We start from the raw sequence: 27,122 nt of genomic DNA, 5'->3' as shown, positions 1-27,122 counted from the left end.
TGTTGAATTCTCTGCTAGGCAGCTCCTCATAAGAACTGGCAGAGATGGTTCTTACACAACAACAGGTGACAACTCCAGACTCTGCCGGAAGTTCCAGGATCTGGGTTCCCGGACAATGCATGACACTCAGTCCAGCATTGCAGGTGGAAGAGCGACAGTGAAAAGACCGAAGTCAATTAAAATGTGTTAACCAAAACAGGAAACATGAGTGAGGTGATTGAGAGTGTGTTTAACTTAGATGTGTGATTTTATCAATACTTTCATTGTTCAAAAACTCTTATTTTTTAAAGATATTTTCAAAACAAGTCCAAACTTTACTTTTCATTCCAAATTCGTGTTCCGTCTATACTTGCATTTGGGGAAAGATTGAAACAAAACACAAATACTTTATAGCAATGTTGGAGTGTCATGTTCTTTGCAGAGGGACAGGAAAAAAAACGATTTTTTTTTCTTATCAAGAGATACTGTTTCCTCAAGGAGAAAGGGCGTCAGTCCAAGGCACTGGTTTTCTCAAAAAGATTAGTAAAGAACAAGCATATTTTGTCTGTGGTGACAACATGATCTCCCCCCACTGGTAAACTCACAGCATCAGTACGCAGGCAGTGTGATGCATTTTCAAAGTTCCTCACTTTTCCAGATCCAACAGGACTCTTGTGCACATACTCGGTGTTTCCATGGCAAATCCACTGTGTATGAAAATTAGACCCTTCCAAAAAACAAATTTACTAGTCAGTAACCATCATCAGCACTTTTTTTCTGTACCATGAAATTTGGGAACAAAATTAAAGGGCTCTTGATTGAAATCCATCTCTCTTTTTGGATTCAGCTGTCAGGTATACTTTCCTTAATAAGTCTCTGTGAAGTGACCTGGTTGGATATGCCAGTTTTCCATTTTATAAATACCATGCACTCATGAAAACATTGTAGAAACATATTCAAGAACATGGAAAGATGATCACTGTAGAATTCTGAGCGGAAAAGAAGTATATTATGAAAAGTATGCAGTGCAATGATCCCATTTTGCATATCTAGCTAGATAGCCATCTGTCTTAGTCCATTTGAGCTGCTATAACAAAGTACCTCAGACTGGGGAATTTATAAACCATAGAAATGTATTGCTTGCAGTTCTGGAGCTTGAGAAGTCCAAGATCAGGGTGTCGGCAGATTCAGGGTCTGGTGAAGGCTCTCTCTGCTTCATAGATGGCACGTCTTGCTGCATCCTCAAGTGGTGGAAGGTGTGAACAGCTTGCTCCCTCACACATCTTTTAGAAAGTGATGAATCCCATTTGTAAGGGCTCTGTCCTCATGGCTTCCTCACCTATTGGCAATTAAGTTTCAAGATGTGAATCTTGGGGGTACACATTCAGACCATAGCACTAGCTACCTATTTTTTGACCTACCTACAAACATGCATACACAATACCTTCAAAGAGATACAGCATAATGTCCACAGGGGCGATCTCTGTTTTATTTCCTTTTTTTGTTTGTATTTATTTTCAATTCAAGAGGTGTGTGAATTCTTATTCATGTAAGGCTAAAAAAAAAAAAGACAACAAGAGGTATTGAAGGAGCTGAGATCCCCAGGGGAATAAACCAGCTAGTACATCTGCCCTACTGTGATTTGAAACTGCAGCCTCTCAGGCAGGCCACACCACAGGGAGGGACACTTGCTCCCACGCCCACCACAAGCATAGATGTGAGAGCATTCGGCAGAACTCATCCTACTGGCTGTAATGATTAACTGCAGTTATGGAGAGTGTTCTTGATGTTTTTGAGACTCAATTTCTGGAGAGAAAGCACAGCTATAGAATTGGCAGGTTCAGACTGGACACTGGAGTGAGTGGTCCACTCAGGCTAGGAGATCAAGAATCCTCCAACTTGCATCCAGGCAGGACAGAACTGGCCACCCTGGCAAGCTAGCCCTTAGTGGCCCTGAAAACAGACACCTTTCACCATTTAGCTTTTATCTGGAGGAGAGTTTGTTCCTGGGAAGGCATAGATGTGGCTTTCTGGGGACTGACAGGGTTTGTATGGTGCCCCTCACACCCTGGCACCTCGGTCAGTGCCCAGCCCAACCCTGCCAAAGCTCTGCCTGACTTTCCTGTACACAGGGAGGGTGGACAGTGCCCAATAATCAGGGACTGGGGACCCAGGGTTCTGGGTCCCATGAGGGATGTCAGGCAATGCAAGCCTGCACTTCATCACCTGCAAAAAGGGTCTTGTGGAGCCTCTGTAGCACTCAGCTGTATGAATTAAACGTGTGCATGGAAATCGCCTGAGTGCCCTGTCCCCACTATTATCAAGCCATGTGGTTGCTAGAGTACAGAAAAAATACATATATTTGGTAATTTCCTCAGGGGTGGGGATTTTTATGTTTTGCTCACTGTGTCCTAGTGCCTAGAATGGTGCCTGACACAGAATAAGCATCCAATAAACATATCCATCAGTGAGTGCATGAATGAAGGAAGGAATGAAAACTGCTAGAAATCAAAGAAGCCCACATAACAACAACACCATGTTTTCATTTTGTATTTTAAGCCACCAAAAAAAAAAAACCAGCTTACTGATTTTTTGCAGTAAGCAGTGTTTTGTACTTACAAAATACAAAAAATCCTGGTGAAGTTTTATGGGATCTGCCAGGTATCTACTATTGAGGGCAACATATATCAATGTAACTCTTTTGGAAAGCAATTCAGTAATACAGTCATTTAAAAGTTCCTATGCAGTAATTCTAGTTCTGTAACTTTATGCTAACCAAACAGTCCAGAAAAAGGAAAACATCACATGCAGAAAATGTTCACTGAAAAATAATAATGAAGAAATGAATGCAGTCCTAGTGGATAGGCGAATAACTTGTGTTTATTGAGGCCTGTGTAGCAGGGTGGCAAAGCAGTGAGTAAAAAAAGCAGGAAGTGGAAGTGTCAGTATATAAGGAGTCCAACCGTAAAATATATTTTTGGGAAAAGCCTGGAAGGATAGAGAGTTTATGTATTTTTTTCCTCTAATTTTTGTCATCACATTCTTTTTAACCAAAAAGAACTCAACCAAATCAGACTGGCATACATTAGGCCATGCCTACTTGAGAAGCTAGGTTTTCAAATCACAGTAGGGTAGATGTGCTAGCTGGCTTATTGCCCTAGGAATCTTGGCTCCTTCAATATTTCATCTTTTCCTTTTTACCTTACATAAATAATAATTCACACACATCTTCTCCTGTAGGCACAGGTATGGCAGCTGTACAAGGCACCAGAGCATGTACACGGTTCCCCAGGGAGGGATCTACCATCACCGCCCACCCTCCCATCTCTGGGAGGATCCTCAGCCTCCAGGTTTCATGCCACTGGACAGGGCAGTTTTAAGACAGACTTGGCCATGGAGCCACCATCCTTGAGTATCAATTACAGCTGTAGGGCCAATATCATTTAGCACCATCTGGCCACAGATGGGATAATATTGCCAGAAATAATTCTTTGGACTTTGGCACAGCAGGTATTGATTGAACAATCTCTGACTGTGGTCCAGTAAGCACTTTGACTGGCTTTGGATGGTGAAACCAGGAATGCATCAAGACACACTTCCTTCCACCTGCAGGAGGGCAGTATCCAGTTTACCTATAAGGGGTATCAGCTTCTTAAAATGTAAGGACAACCCCCTGCAGAGAGCCTCTGATTCTTGCCGATTCAGCACAAAGGTGTGGTTCTTAATCTTGCTGAAATAACCTGGGAAGCTTTAAAAATCATTGATCTCTGACTCCCCCTCCCAGGGACTCTGTGTTAAATGGTTTGCTGAACAGTCCAGGGCATTGGAAATTTTTAAAGCTCCCCAGATGGTTTACATGAGCAGCTAAGGATGATCTACTGTCTTATGGTATCAGTGGCAGAGATCTCTATTGAGCACACTCAGATCGAGCCCATAGATGGTCATAATCTCTGTGCAGAGCCACAAGGGTAAGAGGCCCAGAGGTTAGGGCTTACGGAGACTGAGAGGCTGGGTGCAGTGTGGCTCTCCATCACTCACTGGCACTGCAACCTTGGCCCAGTTGCATACTCCTTCTGAGCCTCTACTTCCCCATCTAAAAAGTGGGGATGGTGACCTCCTTGCCAACCTCACAGGGCTGTTCAGAATATAATGAGACAGTGCCAAAGGAGGTGGGCACCTCGGGAGGTGAGAGCACAGCTGTTCTCATGGATTGTCTAGGCATCTTGAAAGAATACCAGCACTTTGAATTCACAGAGCCTTGTCTACACCCCCAGTACTCTTCATAGACCTGATGGAGAGCTACACACCTGGCTTATCTATTAAGCAACTTAGATACCCAGTGAATTAGTGGGTCTGCAATTTGCAGAAAATAGGAAATGGAGGAAATGGAAATAGGGCAGATGATGTGAAACTCTCCCAAGATCTCCACTGAAGGGCTTTGTCTTAGTCAGTTTGGGATGCTATAAAAAAAATCATAGACTGAGTGACTTAAGCAACAAACATTTATTTCTCACAGTTCTGAAAGCTGAGGAGTCTGAGATCAAGGTGCTAGCAGCTGTGGGGGTCCTCTTCCTGGTTCGTGGTCAGCCGTCTTCTCACTGTGTCCTCACATGGCAGAAGAGGCAAGAGTGAGCTCTGGGCCTCTTTGATCAGGGCATTAATCCCATTCATAAGGGCTCCACCCTCATGACCTCTTCACCTCCCAAAGGCCCCACCTCCAATACCATCACCTGGTGGGTTAGGATTTCAACATAGGAATTTATGGGGACACACAAATATTTAGACAGTGACAGAGTTAATTCAGGTATATTTAGCAAGAATTTAGACCCATCCTCAGAAGAGAATTTGACCCGTTTAGCAGTGAAATTATCTCCTTTAGTGGGCAAAAAAGCAGAAATCAGTAAGATTTCTGAGACCCACCCAAGGAGAAAGCTTCAGACTCAAGACAATGCAGGGAAACTGCCAGGGGCCAGAATCTGGGGCCTGTATCTTAAAGAGGAGATAAATTCACAAATACTCAGCATCCTCAAGTGAGTTTCTCACTCCCTGATGGCCCTGACAGTCACAGAGTGATTCCAGGGAAAAGGAATCTTCATTCGGTCACTTAAGCTGAAGAGCTAAGCAGTGAACACATTACATTTTAGGAAATGTGTGATAGTTGCTGACCATACACATACTGATTTCTTCCCCTACCCCTGCAGCGGGGCTGAGGTTTCATAGCTGACTAAAATGAACTGGAGAATCACATCCCTGTCTCTGGTTTGGCCTGGAAGGGACTGGCCCTTGGCATTGTGTGGCTGACAACCACTGGAGGAGGCTTCTTGCTTCCTGGTTCAGCCATGGAAGTGGCTGTAGGTCAAGGCCACGCCAAGGGCATGTGGTGGGCAGTCCACCCCTCTGCCCATCCTCCCTTCTGGCTGTCTACTGCAAGCAATCTCAAGGTTGTCTTTGGGTTCTGTCTTGTGTTAAACACACACGTACACACACACACACCCTTCTCTTTTTTTAAAGGTGTGTGTAGTAACCATAGAAACTGTCTTTTGCACTCATTTGTGTTTTGGAAAAAAATCCCTCCTGTGTGTGTGTCTGGCTTATGTTGTCTCCACTGAATTGTGGGCTCCTGGGGGGAAGGGATCTGTGTCTTGGAGGGGAGTCTGAGAGAGGCTTCTGCCTTCCCCCTGCAAGCGGGGCCAAGGCTCTGGCTTCGTTAGAGCCAAGGCTCAAGGAACATACAAGAGGTAGCCAAAAACTAGGCACCCCACCCATCCACCCAGCTTTGTAAAGTGTGAGCTGAGGTTCTGGTGCAGCAACTCATTTAATCCTTGTCACAGCATCCTGATTTCACCACCACCATTATCTCCATTTTAAAGATGGGGAAACTGAGGCACAGGGTGTCTAAGTAACAAGCCAAGGTGCCACAGTTACTAAAACTGCAGGACCCAGGATATAAACCCTGGCCATCAGCACCTGAGCCCACAGTTGTAATCACTCTACCAGGCTGCTGTGCTCCTACACGGGGCAGGGTTTCTGGGGGTCACTAGCCTGGCTGGCCCAGCATTCCCTGGGAGATTTGACATGCAGATGTCCACACACACCCCTGCTGAATCAGGATCTGAGGAGACTTGAGGCCTAGGAATCTCTAGCTGATTCAGTGTGGCAGGCCACACAAAGGTTACTAGCATCCTTAGGACTAAAACTAGATTATACTTTCTGCATGGACCTGCCTGGATACAGACATGTTCCTGAAAAGACTTGGGTATATAGCAATTGTGGCCTGTGAATCAAAGCCCAAAGCTACTAGGGGAGCCAGTTCTGGAAAGATCTCTCCAACAGCTGTTTACAGAGCCCAAGGGCTCCCCAAGAGGCATCTTTGCCTCAAACCACTTAGCTCTTCCATCCAACACACTTGAATCAAGCCTTTCTTTTCTTTTTCTTTTTTTCTTTTTTTTTGAGACAGAGTCTTACTCTGTCACCCAGGCTGGAGTGCAATGATGCAATCTCAGCTCACTGCAACTTCCGCTTCCTGGGTTCAAGCGATTCTCCTGCCTCAGCTTTCTGGGATTACAGGCATGCGCCACCATGCCCGGCTAATTTTTGTATTTTTAGTAGAGATGGAGTTTCACCATATTGGCCAGGTTGGTCTCAAACTCCTAAACTCAGGTAATCTGCCCACCTCGGCCTCCCAAAGTGCTGGGATTACAGGCATGAGCCACCACACCCAGCTTGTATTGAGCCTTTTCTTTGGGTTAGGCAAACTGGCATGGTGTGTGCTCAACATGCAGAAGACAGGCAGCTCTCTGGTTGTGCATGGAGCTCCCAGCACAATGCCCAGCCCGTGGGACGGCGCAGAGCAGCCAGGCTGCTGACTGGGTAGAGAGAACACCTAGGACAAGCCTGGCAGGAAGTCTGGCAGACCCGCAAACCCTGTTCACCTCATGCATAAAATGCATGTGATGATAATAATAAAGGCTGCCTGGTCTGCTTTACAAAGTGGGAGGGAGATTGGCCAGTTTGGCCATCAACATTAGACACTCTCCATATGCTGAGTGATTTGCCACCACTCATTTCACCTACCTGGAGGTCCTGAGGGGAAGAGATTTTCATCTCCATTCGATGAAGAAGGATGCTAAGGAGTAAATGCAGAGCTGAGATTGCTATCCAACTCTGCAGACTGTAAGCAATTTTCACTGTGATGATCAAAGTGGAAGAGTGGAATGAGGACAACAGTGACAATATTGGAGGCCTGCACTGTGGGACCCAAGGCAGGAGGGCACAGGCCTCTGAGATCTGGGTTGAATGCCCTGGGACCTGGGCTGGAGGGGGAGAAGTTAGTGAGCTGGAAGTCTGAACAGGTTTGCAAAGGGTAGGGCTGGCCTGGGGAGCCCATGACCCATGTACATTGGTGCAATGGTGATAATGAGGATGATAATTTTTAAAAAGAATACCACCTCCATACTTAAAAACATGGAGAAAATGCATTAGCCAAGATGACTGCAATAAGATCTCCTATCCCAAATGGTCTTCTCACTCCTCCCAAAAAGAGGTGGGGTTTATTGTCCATCCTTGAATCTGGGTGGACCTGCAACTATGGCAGAAGTGACATTCTGTGACTTCTGAGGCCAGGTTATGAAAGGCAATGCAGCTTCCTCCTGGTCTTATTGGGACACTCCCATTTGGAACCCAGACACCATGCTGTGAGGTAGCTCAGGCCACATGGAGAGACCATCTAGAGGTGTTCCAGCCAACAGCACCAGCTGAGATCCCACCAACAGACAACCTCAACCACCATCCACCACCATCCCTGTCAGTCCAGAAGCCTTCAGGTGACTCCAGCCTAGCCTGACCGCAACTACAAAAAGGACCATGAGTGGCCCTTCTGAGCTCAGTCAGCCCCCAGAACTATGAGAGCTAATAAAAAAGGATTGGTGTTATGGTTTAAGCTACTAAGTTGTATATGGCTCATTATACATCAATAGATCACTAGAAGAGGAAAAATCCATTTTATTTGGGGCTTAGGCGAAAGTGAAGTGCCTGGGCCAGGTAACAATTAATTTCCTCACTTTCGGTACTATAACAATTTCTAGAAGCTCAGTAACTATTTCTAACATTTTAAATTTATTTTTGTTGGATTTGGAAGAAAAGTAAATGCAATTTTTTTTTTTTTTTTGCAAGGAGAGAGGATGTAGGTTTGGTCTTGTCTAAGTTCAGTGCAGACATACCTCACAGATAACATCTTGGTTCTTTTTGGCAAAGATGGAATAGCCCAGGCGTTGAAGAGGTATGTGCATGGGTGAGTGAGTGTGTGAGTGAGTATGTGTGTGTATGTTTTTACTTTTAGTGATCGGAATTTTCAAGGAAGGAGGAAGAAAGAATAAAATTTCAATCCCCTGCCCTCCTCCCCACTCACTCTGTATAATCTGCAGTTCCCATGGAGGCCCCAGGTTTTTGTGTGCAATTTGATGGTGTCCAGAGGCTGCCCTGGCTGCACACTCTGCCTCCCGGGCTGGGGGACCTGCTAGGGGCTTGGGCTCTGACTCTGCAGCCCCAGAGCCGCCCTGAAGCCCCCTCCCTTCCTCTGAGCAAAAGGCAAATCCTCGGCTCTGTCATCAAAGCCCATGTGGGCCGGTTTGGGCTGCACCCACAGGGCCTACTTTGTCCCTTTCTCAGTCTCTCCCTGTCATGAGCTTTCCTTTTTCTTCCTCCCTTCCTTTGCAGCTCTGTCTCTTCCTCTCTCATTTGGGAAGAAATTCTCAGATGATGTAAGTGCATCCCCAGAGGGACCAGGCATTGGTGTCTCGACCCAGTGCCCTTTTGCCTGCGGGCTTTTTAAATTAGGTTCTTAGCTGCCCTTTGCATTTGTCCTGCATGGCTAAGACAGAGAAGAGGCCAGGCATATTAGAAAGACTGGGCAATGGGTGACCACTGCATCCAATGTAAATGAGAATGACTGCCAATACGGGAGGAAGGAGGGTTTCAGTCTTGGTGGTTGGGGTCCCTTCCTGAGAAGCTCGTCCATCCTCATGAGGTTGAGTCAGCCCCTAAGGAGGAAAAGGCTCTGCCAGGCCAAGGGCAGGGCCTTCAAGGTGGCCTCCCCTCCCCTCAGAGGGCCGGTCTCCATCAGGATGAACATGGAGTCTCTACTGGAACATAGAGGGAGACCAGGCGCCTTCACCAGTCAGGCACCTGACTGGGACATGTCATCATCACCAAGTGCTGGCCCTGCCTAGGCTGGCTCAGATGGGAGCAGGAGGGAGCTGTGCTCCCTTCTCTTGACAAGTCTTCAGCAGGATGGCCCTTAAGACCTGAAGGCCTGCATACCTCCCCTGACTCTGATCTGGACACCCAGGAAGGCCTGTGTTCCACGGAACTGCACAGTGGTCTGGGGAGCCAACCAGCTCTTGTTGAGACTTTACCTTGAATCTAGTCATGGTCTTAATGCTACAGTTAAGAGAAGACCAGCCCTCGGCCCTGGCATCTTCCTTGTGACCATTGATTGACTTGCTGAATTAGCGTGCTCCCACTTGAGCAGTGGCCAGGGGGAGCTAGGGATGCAGAGAGGGTGTGAGAGGGGGTGACAGAGGGGACTTGTGGGGGAAAGTTAGTGTTTATGGTTCTCTGGGCTCACAGAGTCTCACTGATGATCCACATTTTACAGATGGGAAAACTGAAGCTCAGGGAGCAACTTGCTCAGTCACATGGCTGAGAAGGGACAGGATCGAACCTATGCCTGGCACCCCCAACCCATGCTCATCCCTCTACACCACACATACTTGATACATTGCAGGAGATTCGTAAACATGATTGAAAAATATGAATGGATGAGTGAACGAATGGAAGAACAAAGCAACCAACCACATGTTCTTGAGCTGGGCCCTAATGGATGAGTAGGCTTTAAGCAGGTGGAAAGGTCAAGGCAGCGCATTCCAGGCTGGGCAGATGAGATGAAGCAGAGGGAACCATGCTAGGTTGGAGGGAAAAGGGCTGGCCAGAGCCTAGAGCCAGGAAAACACCTCAGGGCACGGGGAGCTGTGCTCCACAGAGTTTGCATCAACACGGCCCTGGGAAGTGTCTTCCTTCAGCACGTCTGCACGGGTGGCCTCCCAGGCTGGAGCTGCACAGCGTTCCCTGGAAATGGAACTGAACAGGTAAAGGAGTGCTCATGCTCACCTGGTACCTCTTCCCTACAAGCAAAGCTACTTATCCCCTATGGCTGGGCAGCCAGGGGAGGCTTGCACTTCTAGAAGAGGCTAAGAATGGAGTAACTAGTTAGCAAAGAGTTTGGAGTCATGATCATCATCATCATGGCCATCTTTATCAGCGCCACCCCCTCTTACATCATCACTGTCAACATTCCACAGTAAAGCTTAGTGGCTGGGCGTGGGGCCTGGACGTCTTGCTGGGCTTCTAACCTAGCTCTGTCACTCACTGACTGTATGAGCTTGGGCACATTTTAAATGCCTAATCCTCACTTTCCTCATATCTAAAATGGGATAATTCAAAAAGATGATATATAGAAAGTTCTCAGTATCTTGTCTGGCACATGGCATCAGTGTAATATAGCCATTGTTCTTACTGCTATTGTTTTCCTCATTAATGAGCCTTTTAAGTGAGCTTTGGGTTATTACCATAGAATCTGATTTACTTTTCACATGAGGAAAGGGAAGCTCTATGAGTCTCCCCCACCCGCACTGTGCCTGCCTCTCTCACTCTTCCCCAGGGGCAGAGCCCAGAGCCTCTCCCTTCCTGCAAGCTCAGCTGGGACTCACTCCAACAGACTGCCACTTTATGGTTTGTTTGTTTGCTCCTAAAGACATAAAACCCAAGCTTATCAAACAAAAGTCACACTTAGCCCTGCAGTCTTGAGAGGTAAATTCCACTATTATCTCTGCACTTCAGCCCCCACACAGAACACTTAGTTCCCCAGGGAGCGGGTGACACGCTTCAAGGTCGACCTTTGGCACCCACTCACCCCTTCGGCCATGTGCCTGGTCACGAGGCAGGTGGCATAGGAGAGTCAGCTAGGGAGGTGCCCAGAGACACTGCCCACCAGCCAAGTGCCTCGGGTCAGTTGTTAAACCTTAGAGTCCTCCTCTGTGAAATCCCCTGAACAGTGGAGCTTCCACCAGCTAATTTGTGACAATAATTAATCCAATGATCTGAGAGAGCATTGAACTCAGTGCTTGGCCTTTGAGAAGTGCTCAGCGTTCACACATTACAGCCAACAGAAGGGAGTTGCTTTGTGCTCTCTGGGTCAGGCAGAAGATTGTTCAACCTGAACAGTCGAACCAGGGACGGTTCTAGAGAGACCTAGAAGATGGGGGTGAAGGTGGAGGGGGTTGAATACTAACAGAAAAAGAAAAGGGGTTTGAGACTCAAAACTAAAGATCAAGGAGAGGTCAGCTCCCATAAATTTTATACAAAGCCCTGCCAGCGTTTTGATAGCTTCAGCCAAAATTCTCAAAAATTCTCAACTACCTCTTGCATCATAGCCTCTCTTAGAGGAAAGGAAGTCTTTGCCAGGCTTGGAGGTGGTCCTAGTTCACTTGGCATCTTTGCCCAAGCTACAGGCTAAGCACTGCAGTGAAGAGAAAGCATAACAAGTAACACAGCCTCCAACTTTTTGGAACTTCAATGTGGTATGGTAGCCACAAGGCTTATCCACCAATGTTTCCATTGCTGCTTCTTCTGACCACATCATAGGATTGCACTCACTGCTTCCCACCTCTCCTCACTTTTCAGGTTAGGCATGGCCATGTGATTGCTCTAGCCTGTAAAACGTGAGCAGAAGAGGCATGAAGCACTTGGCGAGTGCTTCTAAGAGCTGATGCAGAATTTCCCACATTCCCTTCTTCCTGCCCTGATGCCTGGCAATGCTCCAGATGGCAGAGACTCTGTCAGCCACTATCTTTGAAAGAGGATGATGGGGAGAAGAGACTCCCACCAAACCAGGGTCAGCTTGTGGTACGAGGCTTTGCCCCTTGCCCTGATCATGCCCATCACTTGGCCACTGAGAGCTGGGTTGGTTTGTTCCTGCAGTGCAACCTAACTCACCCTAAGAAGCCAGCAAGGCAATGCCAGTGCAGGGGAGAAAAGCAGAGTCCTGAGACACAAGATGATAAGGAGTGGAGGGTCTGCAGAAGGGCTGGGTAAGAGCTCCTGGAGGAGGGCTGGGGCTGGGCCTTGAAGCCAGCAGGATTTGGAGGGTGGTAAGGAATGGAGATAGCCAGAGGTGGGGAGTGAGTGGAAGGCACAGGTGCCTCGAAAGACTTCTGAATGCCTGAAAAGAAGGTGCCAGCAGAGGAGCTGATATCAGTTTTCTTCTTCCATAGTCTAGATGCATGTGAGGAGCAAGTTCAAGTCAGACTCAATGTCATTTCACCATGATTGGGGCAGAGTGGCACCGGGCCTGGTGGGATCAGAAGGCAGGACATGGCGGACAGCTGGATTGCCCCTTTCTAAATCCAGCTTTCTTCATCCAGGAAGCCTTCTCTGACCCTCCCACCCATAGAGCCCTCTCCTACCCTGAACTCCTCCAGAATTCTGTCTGCTGAAAGAAGGCATGTGGAGTGTGAGAAGACAGAAGGGCTCTGAAGTCAGACCGATGTGGTTTAAATATTGGTTTCCTGTGTTCAATCATCTGACCATTAATTCAACATCTGTAGCATGCCAGGCACTGTTCTACATCCTGGAAATGTGTTCATGTTCAAGAGCTGGGTGTTCTTGGATCCTGTATGCAAATGAGGGAGAGAGAGACAGTCAATAACAACAATAACAAAGCCAAACATGCAAAAAGAAAATAAGTTGTGATGTTGGAAATTAAGAAAATAACCAAGGGGCTGAGATAAAGAATACCAAAAGGACCTACTTTAGATGAGGTTAATGAATGACTTCCTCTTTGAATGGGCAGCGTTTAAAATTGCAATGTACAAGGCGGAAGAATAGTTACTATATAAATAAAACAGAGGAGCATTCTTGGCAAGAGAAAAATGACAGGTACAAGACCGTTAAGTGGGAAAGGTAGGAAAGGGCTTGGGTGGGGCAAGGTTGGAACTGAAGGAAGAGGAGTGTCTCTGGGGAGTACCCTGAGGTGAGGGTGGAGGGTAGAGCTGTGCTTTCCAAGCTATTTTAGGAGATAGATTCAAGGTGCATTTTATAGCACAAACCAGCAAGACTTACTGATGGTTTAGGTAAAGGGAGAAGAGGACCCATTCAAGAAGAGAGAGTCAAGTCACCTGGGGTGGGGATACCGTGCCCTTTACTGAAATGGCAAAGGTGGAGTTGGGAGGATGGAAAGTCTGCTCTGAATGTGCTAGTTTGGAGATATCTGAGATCTCCAAGTGGAAATGTCAGCAGGCAATAGTATCTGCAAGTCAGAAGGAAGCTCAAAGAAGTCCAGGTTGGGGATATAGATTTAGAATGCTCGGCATAAGAATAGTATTTAAATCCTTGGAATTTCACGAACTCACCCGTGAAGTGAAGAAAGAGGACCCAAGAGGGCCTAAGGAAGACCAAGGAGGAGTCAGAAAAAGGAGGAGGACCTGCAAAGGTGGACCAGCCAGTGAAGAACGAGGAGAGCCTGGAGAGCAGAATGTGGTAGAAACAGAGAGGCAAGAGTTTGCAGAAAATGGGGTCAATATTGTCACAGGACTAAGATGAAGTCCAAGAGTGGGGCTGGGCCTGGCCAGTTGGAGTCACTGGTGACCTTGACCAAGCAGTCTCAGTACTGGGGAGCAGAGCTAGCCTTCAGTGGGTCCAGGAGTGCATGGGAGTTAAGAGATGGAGACTGCAAACAAATTATATTCTTTGGAGAAATTTGACTCTAAAAGAAAATAGAGGGATTGGGAAGTAGTTGTCAACGGGAGGGGCTGGAGATAGATGAACTGCAGGTGGGAGGAGCATGTCTGGGTGCTGATTGGACTTGCCTAGAAAAACCAAGAGACTAGTGAGAGAGCCAGAGAGGGACAATGAGAGCAATAAGTTCCCAAGGAGCTGGAGAGGATGAATTCAGAGCACAGGTGGAGGGACTTTCTCCATCAGCACAGGAAGAAGCAGAAGAGAGAAGCAGCCAGGATGGGTCCTAGTCTGGTATTGGGAAGATGAGAGTTGAGCGAAGTAATGAAGGGGAAGGGTCCCTTGGAACCAGAGGGAGAGAGCAGGGTGGAAGGGAAGGTGAGAGGAAAAAGAGAAGTAAAATTGTCATTTGGGAGTGGGCAGTGGCCTACTAAAGAGAGTGGTAGGGTTGCCTGGCAGTCTTGAGGGCAAGTGCATGGGCCAAGATCATGAATTTAGAGCAAAATCAGCCAGCCCTATTGTGTGATTATCTCCAAGAACAGGCAACTGCTCTGGAGCAGGCGTGGAGACGGCGGATGGGAGGTTTCATTCAGGGTTGGGATTCTGCCAAGGGGCTGTGACAAAGGACAGAAAGGCAGAGTTGCTGAGAAAATTCACACTGGAATAATGATGAGGAACCATGTAGCAGAGGCTGGACAAAGAAGGGAGGAAGAGGAGCTGGGAAGGAGGCTCAAGAGGGAGGAGGGGGAGTCACTGCATTGAAATTCTCAAGGAAGCCAAGAAACTGAGGCAGTGGAGAATCTTGACCTGCAGGGCTGGGAGGATGGGGAGAGGTGTTTGGAATCCAGATTTGAGGATGGGATGGTACAGGTGTGACTGCAGGAATGGGCATCTGAGGAGCCCAGGAGGGAGTGGCCTCTATGGTGCTGCATGGTCTGTCTGACTGGACGTGAATGCTACCAGGGATGATGATGACATCAGGAGGTGGAGGTGAAGACTCTGACCAGGAGGTGACAATGCTGCCTTTGACCAGCTCTATGAGCCAGGCAAGTCACCCTGTGGCCACAGCAGGCTCTGGAGCACCCCTGCCCAGGTTCTGCCACTTTCTAGATGTGTGCCCGTGGAGGCTTACTTCCCCTCTCTGCACTTTGATATCTTTACTTGTAAAACTGGGGGAATAATTTACATATGCCTTTTAAAGTTGTTTGAAGACTAATGGAAATAATTCAGGCAAAGCACCCAAAACAGTGCCATAAGTGTTAAATGTCTCCTTTTGTAGTGAGTTAAACTGTGGCACCCTGAAAGACTGCCCCACATCCAACACCCTGAACCTATAAATGTGACATTTTGGGGGTTAAGGATTTTTTTTTTATATATATAGAGTCTCACTTTGTCCCCCAGGCTAGAGTCTAGTGGTGCGATCTTAGCTCATTGCAACCTCCACCTCCTGGGTTTAAGTGATTCCTGTGCTTCAGCCTCCCGAGTAGCTGGGATTACAGTCATGCACCATCACACTCAGCGAATTTTTGTCGTTTTAGTAGAGATGGGGTTTCACCATGTTGGCCAGGCTGGTCTCGAACTTCTGACCTCAAGTGATCCACCCACCTTGGCCTCCCCAAGTGCTGGGTTAAGGATCTTAAGGTGACATCATCTTGGATTGTCTTAGTGGGCTTAAATTCAATGACAAGTGTCCTTGTAAGAAACAGGAGAGGACACAGAAACAAAATGACCCCATACACACTCGCGCAAACACACGCCACAGGAGAGAATGCCATGGGAGAATGGAGGAAGAGATTGGAGTGATGCAGCCACAAGCCAAGGAATTCCTGGACCCACCAGAAGCTGGAAGCGGCAAAGAAGGACTTGCCACAAAGCAGCCTTTGGAGTGAGTATGGCCTGCCAACACCTTGACTGTGAATTTCAAGTCTCTAAAACTGTGAGCAAATAAATTTTTGTTGTCTTAAGCCACTAAATTTGTGATAACTTGTGATGGCAGCTCTAGTAAACTGAAATAGCCCTCATGTGCCTGGGCCTCAATAATCTTCACCTTTGGAGGCTGACATGAGCACTAAGGAACAACCTGCGTGAAAACTGCATGTACAAGAAGGTGACTAATAAATATCATCAGGCATCCCTCCCAACCTCCATCACACGGGCATAAGTACACACAGACCTTCACACACATGTGCATTCTTTTGGCCTAAATGTTGCTTTGGGTGCTGGCTACTATTGTCTTATGTGTACCTCTTGCTCAGCAGAGTTGGGATGCAGTCAGACACTGCCACCAGCCATCAGAGATATGTGGATGGTACAAACACATGGGTGTATATGAAATGTGAGAGGGCAAGTGTCCAGAGTGGCCACCAACATCAGACATAATAATGTCAGAGAATTGGGCGGCATGTCTTCAGACCTCCTGTGGTCTCTTGTGGGACCATGTGAGGGATAAGGTTCCCCTTCCTCTGCTGGCCACAGCCTCAGCTGGGCCCTTCACAGGTGCTGAAGAAGTCCAGCACAGAGGTGCAGGGGAGAGGCCAGCCCTCTTTGGAGCTCAGCAGTTCAGCATCTTTGGACAGCTAGACTCAGTCATCAGAACTAAACTCACAGACAAGCACTCTGGGAGGTTGAGGCGGGAGGATTGCTTGAGCACAAGAGTTCTAGGACTAGCCTGGGCAATACGGTGAGACCCCATCTCTACAAATTTTTTTTTTTTTAATTATCTGTGCATGGTGGCACATGCCTGTAGTCCAATCTACTTGGGAGGCTGAGGTGGGAGTATTGCATGAGCCGGAGAGGCAGAGGCTGCAGTGAGTTGAGATCACACCACTGTACTCCAGCCTGGGTGATAGAACGAGACCCTGTCTCAAAAAAAAAAAAAAAAGAACTAAACCCAGAGAGTGGCTGGAATGGGGAAGAGGCAGCCAAGAAGAGTAGGTGGCTCAGGCTGATCAACTGAGGTCAATGTCTTGTCAGTTTCAAATGCTAAGTCCCTGAGAAGCTACTCTCTGCTAAGCAGTGATCACTGCTCTCCTCTTGGTCAGGGTCTTCCTCCCTCGCTGAGTTGTGGGAAATGGGAATCACACATTCAGGATGCCCTCCCTGGGCAAGGCTCGCATCCACTTTGGGTATTTTTCAACTGAAAATCATGGCAGGTTTAAGGAGAATAACGTTAGGTCCCAGAAAACATGACATAGAAGGTTCTTGGCATTTGGGAACACTGGTAGAGTTCTGTCTCTCTGAAACTGGAGTTTTATTTGATATTCCTTGGAATGAAACCAGTTAACTTACTTTATATATTCCTTCAGTTCTTCAAAGGGTTCAGAATCAGACCAAAAAAAAAAAAAAAAACACAAAACCCATAAATAATCTAAAAAAAGGTTGTACTTTATCTTGATTTGCTGTTCCCCTCCCCAACTCTTTATAATAAGGTCTATTTACGGACCCTGAGAAGCAATTACAGGAGAAAAAAAATGTAATCTTGGTTCAGTTTTATAACAATGAAAGTGTTTTTTTTTCCTGCCTTGTGGATTATTTTTAAGTCAGTGTGGTATTGTTTACATAAGTCACAACTCACTGAGTCCAAAGTCCTTCAGATAGTACATCTGCCTTATGCATTTAGAAAAGGGGATCTGCAGGCAGGAATATGCTTATTTAATCCACATGGGGCTCCTTTCCCATTGCTTAGGACTCCATGGGTTAGACTTTACCTCTGGATCCGGCTGTCCTCCCTCCCCAGACCATGAGTAATCGGCCACGCTGGCCACACATGGGGTTTTGGTCACAGGGGGTGAGTGTACTCCCTCACACCTTAGGCAGTCTGTCTGTCTGTCTGTCTGTCTGCCTAAACCTTTCCAGCCCCGCTAGGTAGGTCACTTCTGTGAGTTGGACCAGGTTGAGGCAACAGGGATATGACCTGTGATGCCTGTGAGAGCCTGGTTCCATTGAGAAAGAGCTCCCAGAGGCCTCTTCCCAGACACCATTGCAAAACAGCCACTGTGACCCAGGGCTGCCCTGGCCTGCTGGTAGGCAAGGACTTTACGCCTGATTTCCTCTGGAGGGAAGTTTTGAGCAACCTCCATCTGGGTGCTGCCCATTGGTGTACTGTGAAAGGCCATATATGACGGGGTCCCACAGAGGGATGCTGTCAGGGGTCTGGAGGGAGATGGGAAGCCTCTCTCATTCCCACCCAACTTAGTACTTCTTTACCTTGTCCAGGCTTGTAGGGTAGCCACATTCTTCTGGAAGCAAGAGCTACAACATCCCACAGACATTCCCTGAGCACCTACTATGTGTCAGTGCTAGGGATGCGAGGATGGCATTCACACAGCCCTTGTTCTCATGGAGCACATAGTCCAGGCCTTGCCAACCACAGGACCCCCCAGAGATTAGGACCTGAGTCCTTCCCTATCATTCCACAGCCACTCCCAGGTCTAGTAATCCTAGGTTCTAGCACACATTAAAGCTGGGGCTCCCAGAGTGTTCGCAAAGCCTGCTGCCCAGATAATAAGACTGAATGTGGGATTGAGTGGGTGACCAGGGAAGGCGCCACTGGAAAGTAACATTCAAGCAGCCCTGACTGCTGAAGAGGCCAGCCCTGTAGCTATAGAAAGAGCGATTTAGAAAAAGCAGGCAGCTGCAGCCTTAGGCGGGAGTGAGCTTGGGTTGTTCTAAGCAACGGCATAGGGCATACTCCATAAAAGAGCCCATAATATTGACATTTATTTCTCCAACGTGTCCTTTTTTTATGACTCATGAAGACTTCTGTTTTATACCAGCCACCAAGTTTAGAAGCAACTAAATTGTCCGAAATGCACATGCCACCCAGAGCAGCCAGTGACAATGAGTTCATCAAGACATGATCAGTCATTTTCTTCAGGGGAACTTATTTATCAGAATCCTGGCAGTGCTATGGCTCTGGACAGCAGCTTTTAAAAAGGAGAGGAGAAATAGTGGCCCCAGGGCCCAAACAGGTGAGATGAGGAAGGAGGAGGGGGCTACCAGGAGGCAAAAAGGGGCCTCTAAAAGGGAGAGCCATTTTGCCAAAGGGCTGGCTGGACCTGCTGTTTAAAAAAGTTCTGTCATTTGAATAGGCTCCATGTTCTTACTACTCTTTTGAAAGTGGCAAACAGGCCAGGCGTGGTGGTTCACATCTGTAATCCCAGCACTTTGGGAGGCCAAGGTGGGCAGATCATGAGGTCAGGAGTCCAAGCCTGACCAACATGATGAAACCCAGTCTCTACTAAAAATACAAAAATTAGTCAGGTGTGCTGGCGCACGCCTGTAATCCTAGCTACTCAGGAGGCTGAGGCAGGAGAATTGCTTGAACCTGAGAAGTGGAGATTGCAGTGAGCCGAGATCGCACCACTGCACTCCAGCCTGGGTGACAGAGCAAGACTCTGTCTCAAAAAAAAAAAAAAAAAAGAAAGAAAAAAAAAGAAAGAAAGTGCAAACAGTACATACATATGATGAAGGTCAAGAGGCCAAGAAAAGACTGGGCTTTCATAGAAGATTATTTACCTGAGTCCTCGTCAGACATTTAGTTGCCACACACCCATCCAACAACTGTGTGTTGAGTGCCTACTAGGTGCCAGGCACTGCTAGATCCCACTGAGTCAGAGGGACACTGGCTAATGCTAGCAGCCCCACAGACAGAGAGACACAATTTAAAATGTTATTAAGATCTTCCAGCAGGGATGAGAGCATTTACCTATAAGCCATCAGAAGGCCATCCCCAGAGCTTTGTGACTGGACCCGGAATCAGGCTGGGAGTTACCTGGGAGCAGCCACTGTTCTGAGCCTTGCTGGCTGGGGCAGGGACAGAGAGTCTGGTCCTGGGAGGGACTTGAAGCGGGCAAGGGTGTGCCTGTGGAGGCTCCCATGGAGGCCATTTCTGCATAGTATTGAGCAATCAGAAGTAGAAGTTCCCCTGGAAGAACTTGGTGTCTAACCGGGTGCAATGTGCATTGTGGTCTGTTCCCCAACACAAATCATCATTTTCCCTTCTAAATGCTCACACCTGAATGTGCCCTCTCAGAGCCTGCCCCTGTGTGTCCTCCTGTCCTTGTTTTTCAGGGGACGATGATGACACTTTTCCCATGATTATGAGATTCCCCTCACACTCCACACTCTCCTGAGCTATGGAAGGCTAGGCTCAAGCACAGCATGATCCACCCACGTTCACTGCCTGTGCCACACACAGATTCAGTTCCACCTCTAGCCCTCCTGGGGTCCACACTATGGCTCCGCCTCCCGTCTCTGAGCTCGCTGAGTTCTTTGGGTTTGTCAATTGAAGGCTCTGACTCACCTGATGATGACTGGGCTCTCCCCAGGCTCACAACCCAGGGCCACCTCACCTCCACCCTGCCGTGGCCTTGGCCTTGGGCCCTACAGCCCACTCTGTCCTCCACTCACCTTGAATTTGGCTGAAGGCATGGATGCCTGTGCCAGGGCAAACTGGCAAAGGGAAACAGAAAAGAGAATTGATCATTTTGCAACTACAACAGAAATTTAAACAGACAGAAAGCACCTTGCTGATTGCTATCCTTCAGAGCGTTCTCCCTGGGGAGCATTGCTGGACCCGATGCTGCTGTGGCTGCCCCACCACTGCTGGAGTCATCCCTGGCAGTTTTGAGCAAGCTGTCATTCAGCAGCTCCCTAGCCCAGCTGCACACTGGAGTCATTTAGGGACCCTTTAAAAATATGACGCTGCACCCCCACCACAGACTCAGAGAGGTGGGCCTCTGGTATGGGTATTTTGTAAAAGCCCCTGGGGGAGTATCACATCCTCCAGGCTTGAGGACCTCCCTCCTGTGCCCTGTCTGGCCTGTGTTCATAGATGCTCCATAGGCGCCACTGGGCCATCATCCACCTCTCATGAACAGATGCTCAAGGCCCTTTTTCCCCGGCTTATGAGAGTGCTTCATTAAAGCAAATGTCTAAATATTCATGCTCCAGGCTTTCTCTAAGCAGCCAATGGGTACAGTCCACCTTCCTGGAGTTTCTTTCCAAAAACTCAACTTAAAAAAAAGCCCTTTAAAATGAATTGACAGCCCTTTGTTTCTAGATAACTCTTGAGTTGAGTTCGTGGTCCAGCAAAACAAAACACTCCATTCACTCTTCCTCCACCCCGGCCCCTCCCCAACCGATCCCACTTCCCACTCCTGCTTCTATTCTCAGGAAGCGCCATCCCCGCTAATTGCTCTGACCCAAATCATCCTTTAGAATCCTTGATTCCTTCTGTTCCCTCACCTTCCACATCAGGAAGTCCTCCCTCCTCTTCCTCCAAAGCCTGTCTGCCCTCTGTCCACATCCCAGGTCTCCCGGGGTGGACTCCTGACTTCTACTCCTGACCAAAATCCAGGCACAGCCACAATCCAGGCACAGCTACAATCCAGGCACAGCTCTTAATTTTTTAACTTTTTATTTGAAATAATTTCAGACACACAAAAAGTTTGCAAAATAGTAGAGACACTTTTCTTATAGCCTTTACCCAGAGTACCCAGATGTTACCATTTTGCCACATTTTGCTTTATCCTTCTCCCTTCCAACTGCCACCATTCCATCCTGCCCCACATGCATGTAAGCACATCACATTTTTTTCCTGAACATTGAGAGTAAATTACCTGTTGCCCCTTGCCCCTAAATACTTCAGTGTGTATCTCCTAAAAATGAGGACATCCTCTTACCTAACCAGAGTTCAGCGATCAAAATCAGGAAATTAACATGGATGCAATATTAACATCTACATATTTTCTTCAGATTTGACCACCTGCCCCAATCATGTCTTTTATAGCAATGGAAAATTCCAGATAGTATATTGCATTCAGTCACCATGTCCCCTTGGTCTCCTGTAATCTGGAGTTTCTATCAGATTATGTTACTCCTGTGACAAGAGCCCTCCACTGTCCTGGGAATATAGGGCCAGCCCTGTCTCGGGCATGTCCCCTCGCCCTGCAGCCTGGCCTCATTCTCAAGCCCATCTCCCCCATCCATGGCTCCCTCCCTCGCATGTCCCCAATGCAGCCCCTTCCTCCCCACTTGCTGTGCTGGGCTTCACATCTCTAGTGGCTCTGTCTGGACCACTCTTCTCTGGTTGCTCCTGATCACCCTGAGGTCTCAGAGGAGAGGCCTTCCTTTCTCTGGTCCCACCACCGCACCTGGTCCACTACACTCTGCCTTGTTTATTTCCTGCACCTTTCACTGTCTTGGTCACTGGTTCCCCTGCATGTTATCTTATGCCTCCCACCTCCACTGAACATCAGCCCCATGAGGGCAGGGGGTTGTCCTTGCTAATTCCCGAGCATGTAGAATGAATTGTGCCTGATACATAATAGAGGCTCAACGAACCTTTGCTGAGTGAGTGAATACATGAACGAATGCAAGTCTTTTAGACTATTTGGGTTAGAGACAATAGAATCCTTTCACCAACACTTAAATGAGAAAGAGATTCTATAGGCACTGATTGAAGATAAAATGCAATTTTTTTTCCCCTCAGAAAGCCTTTCAAAGTGTCATCCAATGCCTGAGGAAGCTTTGACTCACCACTTTCCCCTTTCAAGGGTCCAGAATTCAAAGTAATAGAATTGATTTACTTTTTAAGAAAATATACCAGATCTTCTACAGTCAGGGATTTTTGCAGCAGGCGTCTTGGCAGAAATAAGTGACACATATTGGCCTGAAGGTCATGGTCGAGTAACACTGGGAAGAGTTTCTGACTGAGTTAGAGACTCATCGGAACCTACTCCATGAGCGGAGATAGCCCCCTTTCCTGTTAGAAGGGCCTTGAGGGACCTCTGAGCACCCTTGGGGGACCTACCCATGATGAGGTTAGAGGCCTGGATCCCCAGTCTGTCCCCGAAGGGGTTCCAGGCTCAGGCCCCCAGATCAAGGGTGAGCCAGGAGGTCAGGGGCGAACTTGAGCAGGCAGCACCGAGGTGCTCTCACTTAAAATTGGGAAGGTTCTGCATCTTCACTGGGGAGGCAAATCAATCCTTGGCTGCAGAAATGTGTAAAGTTGGCTGTGCAAGCTATGTGCTTCCCTGTGTGTACTTGTACCTCAATACTTTTTTTATAAAAGAAAGAAGAAAATCAGAGGAGCTCCAGCTCTTCAAAAGCAAACAGCAGCTGCTGGGGATGATGGCCTGCCTGAGACCCTGTGGAGTCCAGTCCTGCCTGCTCTCTATAGGTTTCGCTGCAAAGTGGGGTCCATGCGGAACTCAAAGATCTGAACCCCAAGCCCTGCTCTACACTGGCACCCTAGGGAAGGTGTGCACCAGATTGAAACAAGCAAAAGGAACATGTCACCCAGCTGGGGCTGCAGCTCAGGCGCAGTGTAGGGGCACAGGCAGTAAGTGCCTGGCAGGTGAGGGTAAGATGTTGAGGGCTCGGGAGGCTCTGGGTTCAGAACAATTCCCTGCTCCAGGTCTGGAGAGAAAAGATTTCAAGAACCAGACACGAATGGGTGTGGGAGGGTTCTGCTCCTGATGGGTACTGACTAGCTCCTTCCCACCCAATCTCACTCTAGGCTCCTGGCTGGGGAGCCCACTCCCGGGGGGCTTCTGACCCCTTTGCTCTATCACTCTAGCACTGCGATGCCCCCATTAAAATGGACTTAAATCCCAACAAATACCTGGGGAGCTGCTCCGCCCTAATGGCAGAGTGAGGATGGGGCAGTGGGCAGGAGGGGGGCCCACACCCTCCATCACACAGAGGCCACACCTGTCAGGGGTCTGCGTGGCAATTAGCAGGCTCAGGAAAACCAAGGACTCTTGGGACAGCCCACACGTCCACAGGAGGCCCTCCAGTTAGGTCAAAAGAGTCCATGCAGGACTAGGGCCCCACAGCAAGAAGAGCCACTGGCAAAGCTGAAATGCCCTGGTGGCTGGAGATGCAAGTGAGACCTGGGCCTGCACATGCACATTCTCACGGCAGATCTGGACCAGGTCATGGAGTCATGAGTCCCCAGAATGCTGGCAGCTATGCAGAGGCAACGCTGCAGGACAGGCATCCTGCCTGGGGCAGACCCTGGCTGGCTGGTCTCAGCCCCCTGTTCCTGCTCCTGGTCCGATGGGCCCTGCAAGGCAGCAGGTGAGTGGTCAGACGTCCATTCTCTGGCAGAGCCACACTGCCTGGCCTCACATCCTCGCTCTGCCATTGAGGAGCCTGATGTCCCTGGGCAAGTGGCTTAACCACCTCATGACTTGGTTTTCCTGTCTGGACACTTGGGGTGGTAATAGCAGCTGCTTCAAAGGGCTGTTGTTCTGAGATGAAAATGAATTATGAGATGCTTTGAACCGTGCCTCACACGTAGCAAGTGCCTAACGGTTAGCTGTCATTATAGGCATCATTATAGGGGACCCCGAGATGAGGGGGAAGTGGGTGAGACACCCCATGGAGCTGTAGGCCCACCACTCTCACCTAAGCTCCTGAAACAGCTCTTTCCCTGGGAACTACACTAGAGAATTTTACTGTGGTCTTTCCTCTTACTGATTGTGAGACCTTTAAGAACACGGCCTGTTTACCATGCCCTGGTTTTAAGCATTTTGATATTCTCATGTGTGTCTAGTATATGGTAGGACCTTAATACTCAGATTAAGATTTTAGGAAAATGACCACCTAAAATATATTTTTGATGGGGTTGCATAAGCTCTCTGATATCAGCAATGAAACACGACATCTTGATGGTGTCTTTTAAGAGTGGTAGGCCAAGTTTGATCTTGTTTAGCTATTAGATAAGTGGTTATTGTAAGAACTAACTCTTCCCAAATCTACTTTATGGAGCCTCAGTGGTTATTATAATCATGCCTTCCTGGGTCCTTTTCTGTAATACCTGTAATCATTCTATAACATGCCCAGAAAAAAAGGCCTTCAACATTCTAATATATCTTCTCCTTGGTCATACAGTCTTCTAAGGACTTAGGGGTTGCCTCAGGAAAGATAGAGTTTCCAGGAAAAAAAAAACAAAAACAGCAAGTGGTAGAAGTTACCCAAAAAGATTAGAGACCACCTTTTGCCTTGCTATTTCCCATCTCCTCACAGCCCCATTCTGGTCTCGACAGGGGAGATTTTCACAATCAGTCCATCACCCCACACCTTCTAATTCATCTTGTTTAAAGAGACTTCATGCAACTTTTGTATTCGGTCCTTCTGACAGGTAGGAATGAGTCACTGCTTTGGCTGCCAGCGACAGAAACCAGCCCTGGCTAATTTAGCACAAGGAGAACATGCTGGAGGGTGGGCGCCTGTTGCATAGTCCAGCAGGCAGCTCAGAGACGGGACCCCGGGGTGCTGGTGGCTGGGGGGCTGGTTACTGTGGCCAAGAACACAAACATGCCCTGCAGCTTCAAGGATGCTGCCCTCCAAATGGCCCCTCCTTGCCTTGCTCGCTCCAGAGTCAAAGTGCTGGGAAGAGTGTTTTATCAGCCAAGCATTAGGCCACGGGCCTGCCCTCAGCGATACCTCAGGCAGGGAAAGAAAGGGGCAGTGGGAGGCAGGCACACAAAGGGAAACTGTGGTGGAGATAAGGGCTGGATGCGAGGCATCCTCCCCTCTTTCCCAGAAAAAGCAAATAGGAAATGTGCGGGATTTGAAGGAAGAAAAATCAAGTGTACTAAAAGCATCCAAAACCAAACACAATCGATGGATAAAAATATTATACATCTTGGAAAACATCTGGAAAAATGGCAATTCTTCCCTAAATCAGGAGTTACTGTAATCCTAAATGAGACCTCCAAAGAACTTTCTGAAAAGCTTCAACTAATTCTAAGATGCACATAAAAAGACAATGTAAAAACAGCCACGATGATTTTGAAAAATAAAGACAAGAAACTCAAAACAGATAAAACTCAAGTAATTAAAATAATGTAGATTAAACAAAAGGATCAATGAAAAAGGCAAGAGCTGAGATACAGAACCATATGTATTAGACTTTGGTATATTGTCAAAGGATCAATTTAGGCTGGTGGACAAAAAGACAACAGTGCTGGCTTTCTGTGGGGTAAAAACTAAATACTGTGGATCACTAAAAGAATAAATTCCAGGTGGATTAAGGTGAAAAAAAAAACAACCCCAAACTGTACTGGTTATATGAATAAAACATAAGAAAATATATTTAAAACTTTGTCATAGAGAAGTTGTCTTAAACGAGATACAAAATACAGAAACCTAAGCAAGACTGACAGACTGAAATCTGACTTTTTTTTTTTTTTTTTTTTTTTTTTTTTGAGACGGAGTCTCGCTCTGTCGCCCAGGCTGGAGTGCAGTGGCACGATCTCGGCTCACTGCAGGCTTCGCCCCCCGGGGTTCACACCATTCTCCTGCCTCAGCCTCCCGAGTAGCTGGGACTATAGGCACCCACCACCTAAGATGAAAACTTCTACATAAAATACGCCACAAGCAATTAAAAAACATGCTGCAGAATAAAAACATATGTTCACAAAAGAGACTCATATGTTTTGTATGAGAGTATTCATAGCAGATTTATTCATCATAGCCCCAAACTGGTAAGAACTCAGGTGTTCATTAATAAGACAATAGACAAAGCATGGTTTGTTCACACAATAGACTACTACTTAGTAATAAAAAGGAAGAAATTACTGATAATTGTAACACGGATCTCATATTCTGAGCAAAAGAAACCAGACACGACACAAAAGACCATATACTGTTATGGTTCCATTAATATGAAGTTCAGGAAGAGGTAAGACTAATTTACGATGGAAAAGAATCTCAGAACAGAGGTTACCAATGGGGGCAGGAGAGGAGGGATTACCTGGAAAGGAGATAACTTTCTGGAAGTTACGGTAGTATTCTTTATCTTGACAAGGGTTTGAGAGACAGCTGTATCCTTGGTCAAAATTTAGCAAATGCACACATAGGATTTGTATGTTTTACTTTATGTAAATTTTATCTTTGGAGAAAAAAATTATAAAAAATTAATGAACTCTAAATGATGCTGAAGTATTTGGGGATAAGAGTATTGGTGACAACTTATTTTGAAATGCACCAAAAAATAAGCCGGATTAATAAATGAATACATGATAATGCAAAGGTAGTCAAAGTTAAAAGGTAGAAGCTAGGTAGTGAGTGCATGGGTGTTCTCTGTAAAACTCTTTTGACTTTTCTGAATGTTTGGAAGTTTTCACAATAAAATGTTGGGAAAAAAAGGCAACAGATTGAAGGAAAAGTATTTCCAACATATAAGAGATTTTTTTGTCCAGAATGTATAAAGAGCTAATCATCAATAGAAAAAATAACCAAAAATTAGCAAAAACTTTCAGAAAAAAAGGCAAATGCCACCAGTGCCTGAAAAGATCATCCTACTGCATTGATAGAAAAATTCAAATGAGCACCAC

At 47.2% G+C, this 27,122-nt stretch overlaps 1 protein-coding gene across 4 annotated transcripts in view; it reads right to left on the bottom strand.

Moving 5' to 3' along the window:
• Positions 1 to 7,963: 7,963 nt before the first annotated feature.
• BCL2L11 (BCL2 like 11) overlaps positions 7,964 to 27,122 on the bottom strand; it is a 67,244-nt gene continuing 48,085 nt past the window's right edge. For 3 of the 4 annotated variants that reach the window (XR_010129909.1, XR_010129905.1, XR_010129908.1), the window contains one exon: positions 19,220 to 20,223. Coding sequence is in view for 1 of the 4 variants with exons in the window: in XM_063695699.1 (XP_063551769.1) it covers positions 12,683 to 12,706 (24 nt within the window). In the remaining 3 variants the exon portion in view is untranslated. Of the gene's footprint in view, positions 12,707 to 19,219; positions 20,224 to 27,122 lie in introns of those variants that run through there. The other variant, XM_063695699.1, reaches the window with a different exon arrangement.

This window comes from Gorilla gorilla, chromosome 12, assembly GCF_029281585.2.
Source record: "Gorilla gorilla gorilla isolate KB3781 chromosome 12, NHGRI_mGorGor1-v2.1_pri, whole genome shotgun sequence".
NCBI lineage: Eukaryota > Metazoa > Chordata > Mammalia > Primates > Hominidae > Gorilla > Gorilla gorilla.
The sequence above is the reverse complement of the archived record's forward strand: the minus strand, read 5'-3'. Positions and strand labels throughout refer to the sequence as shown.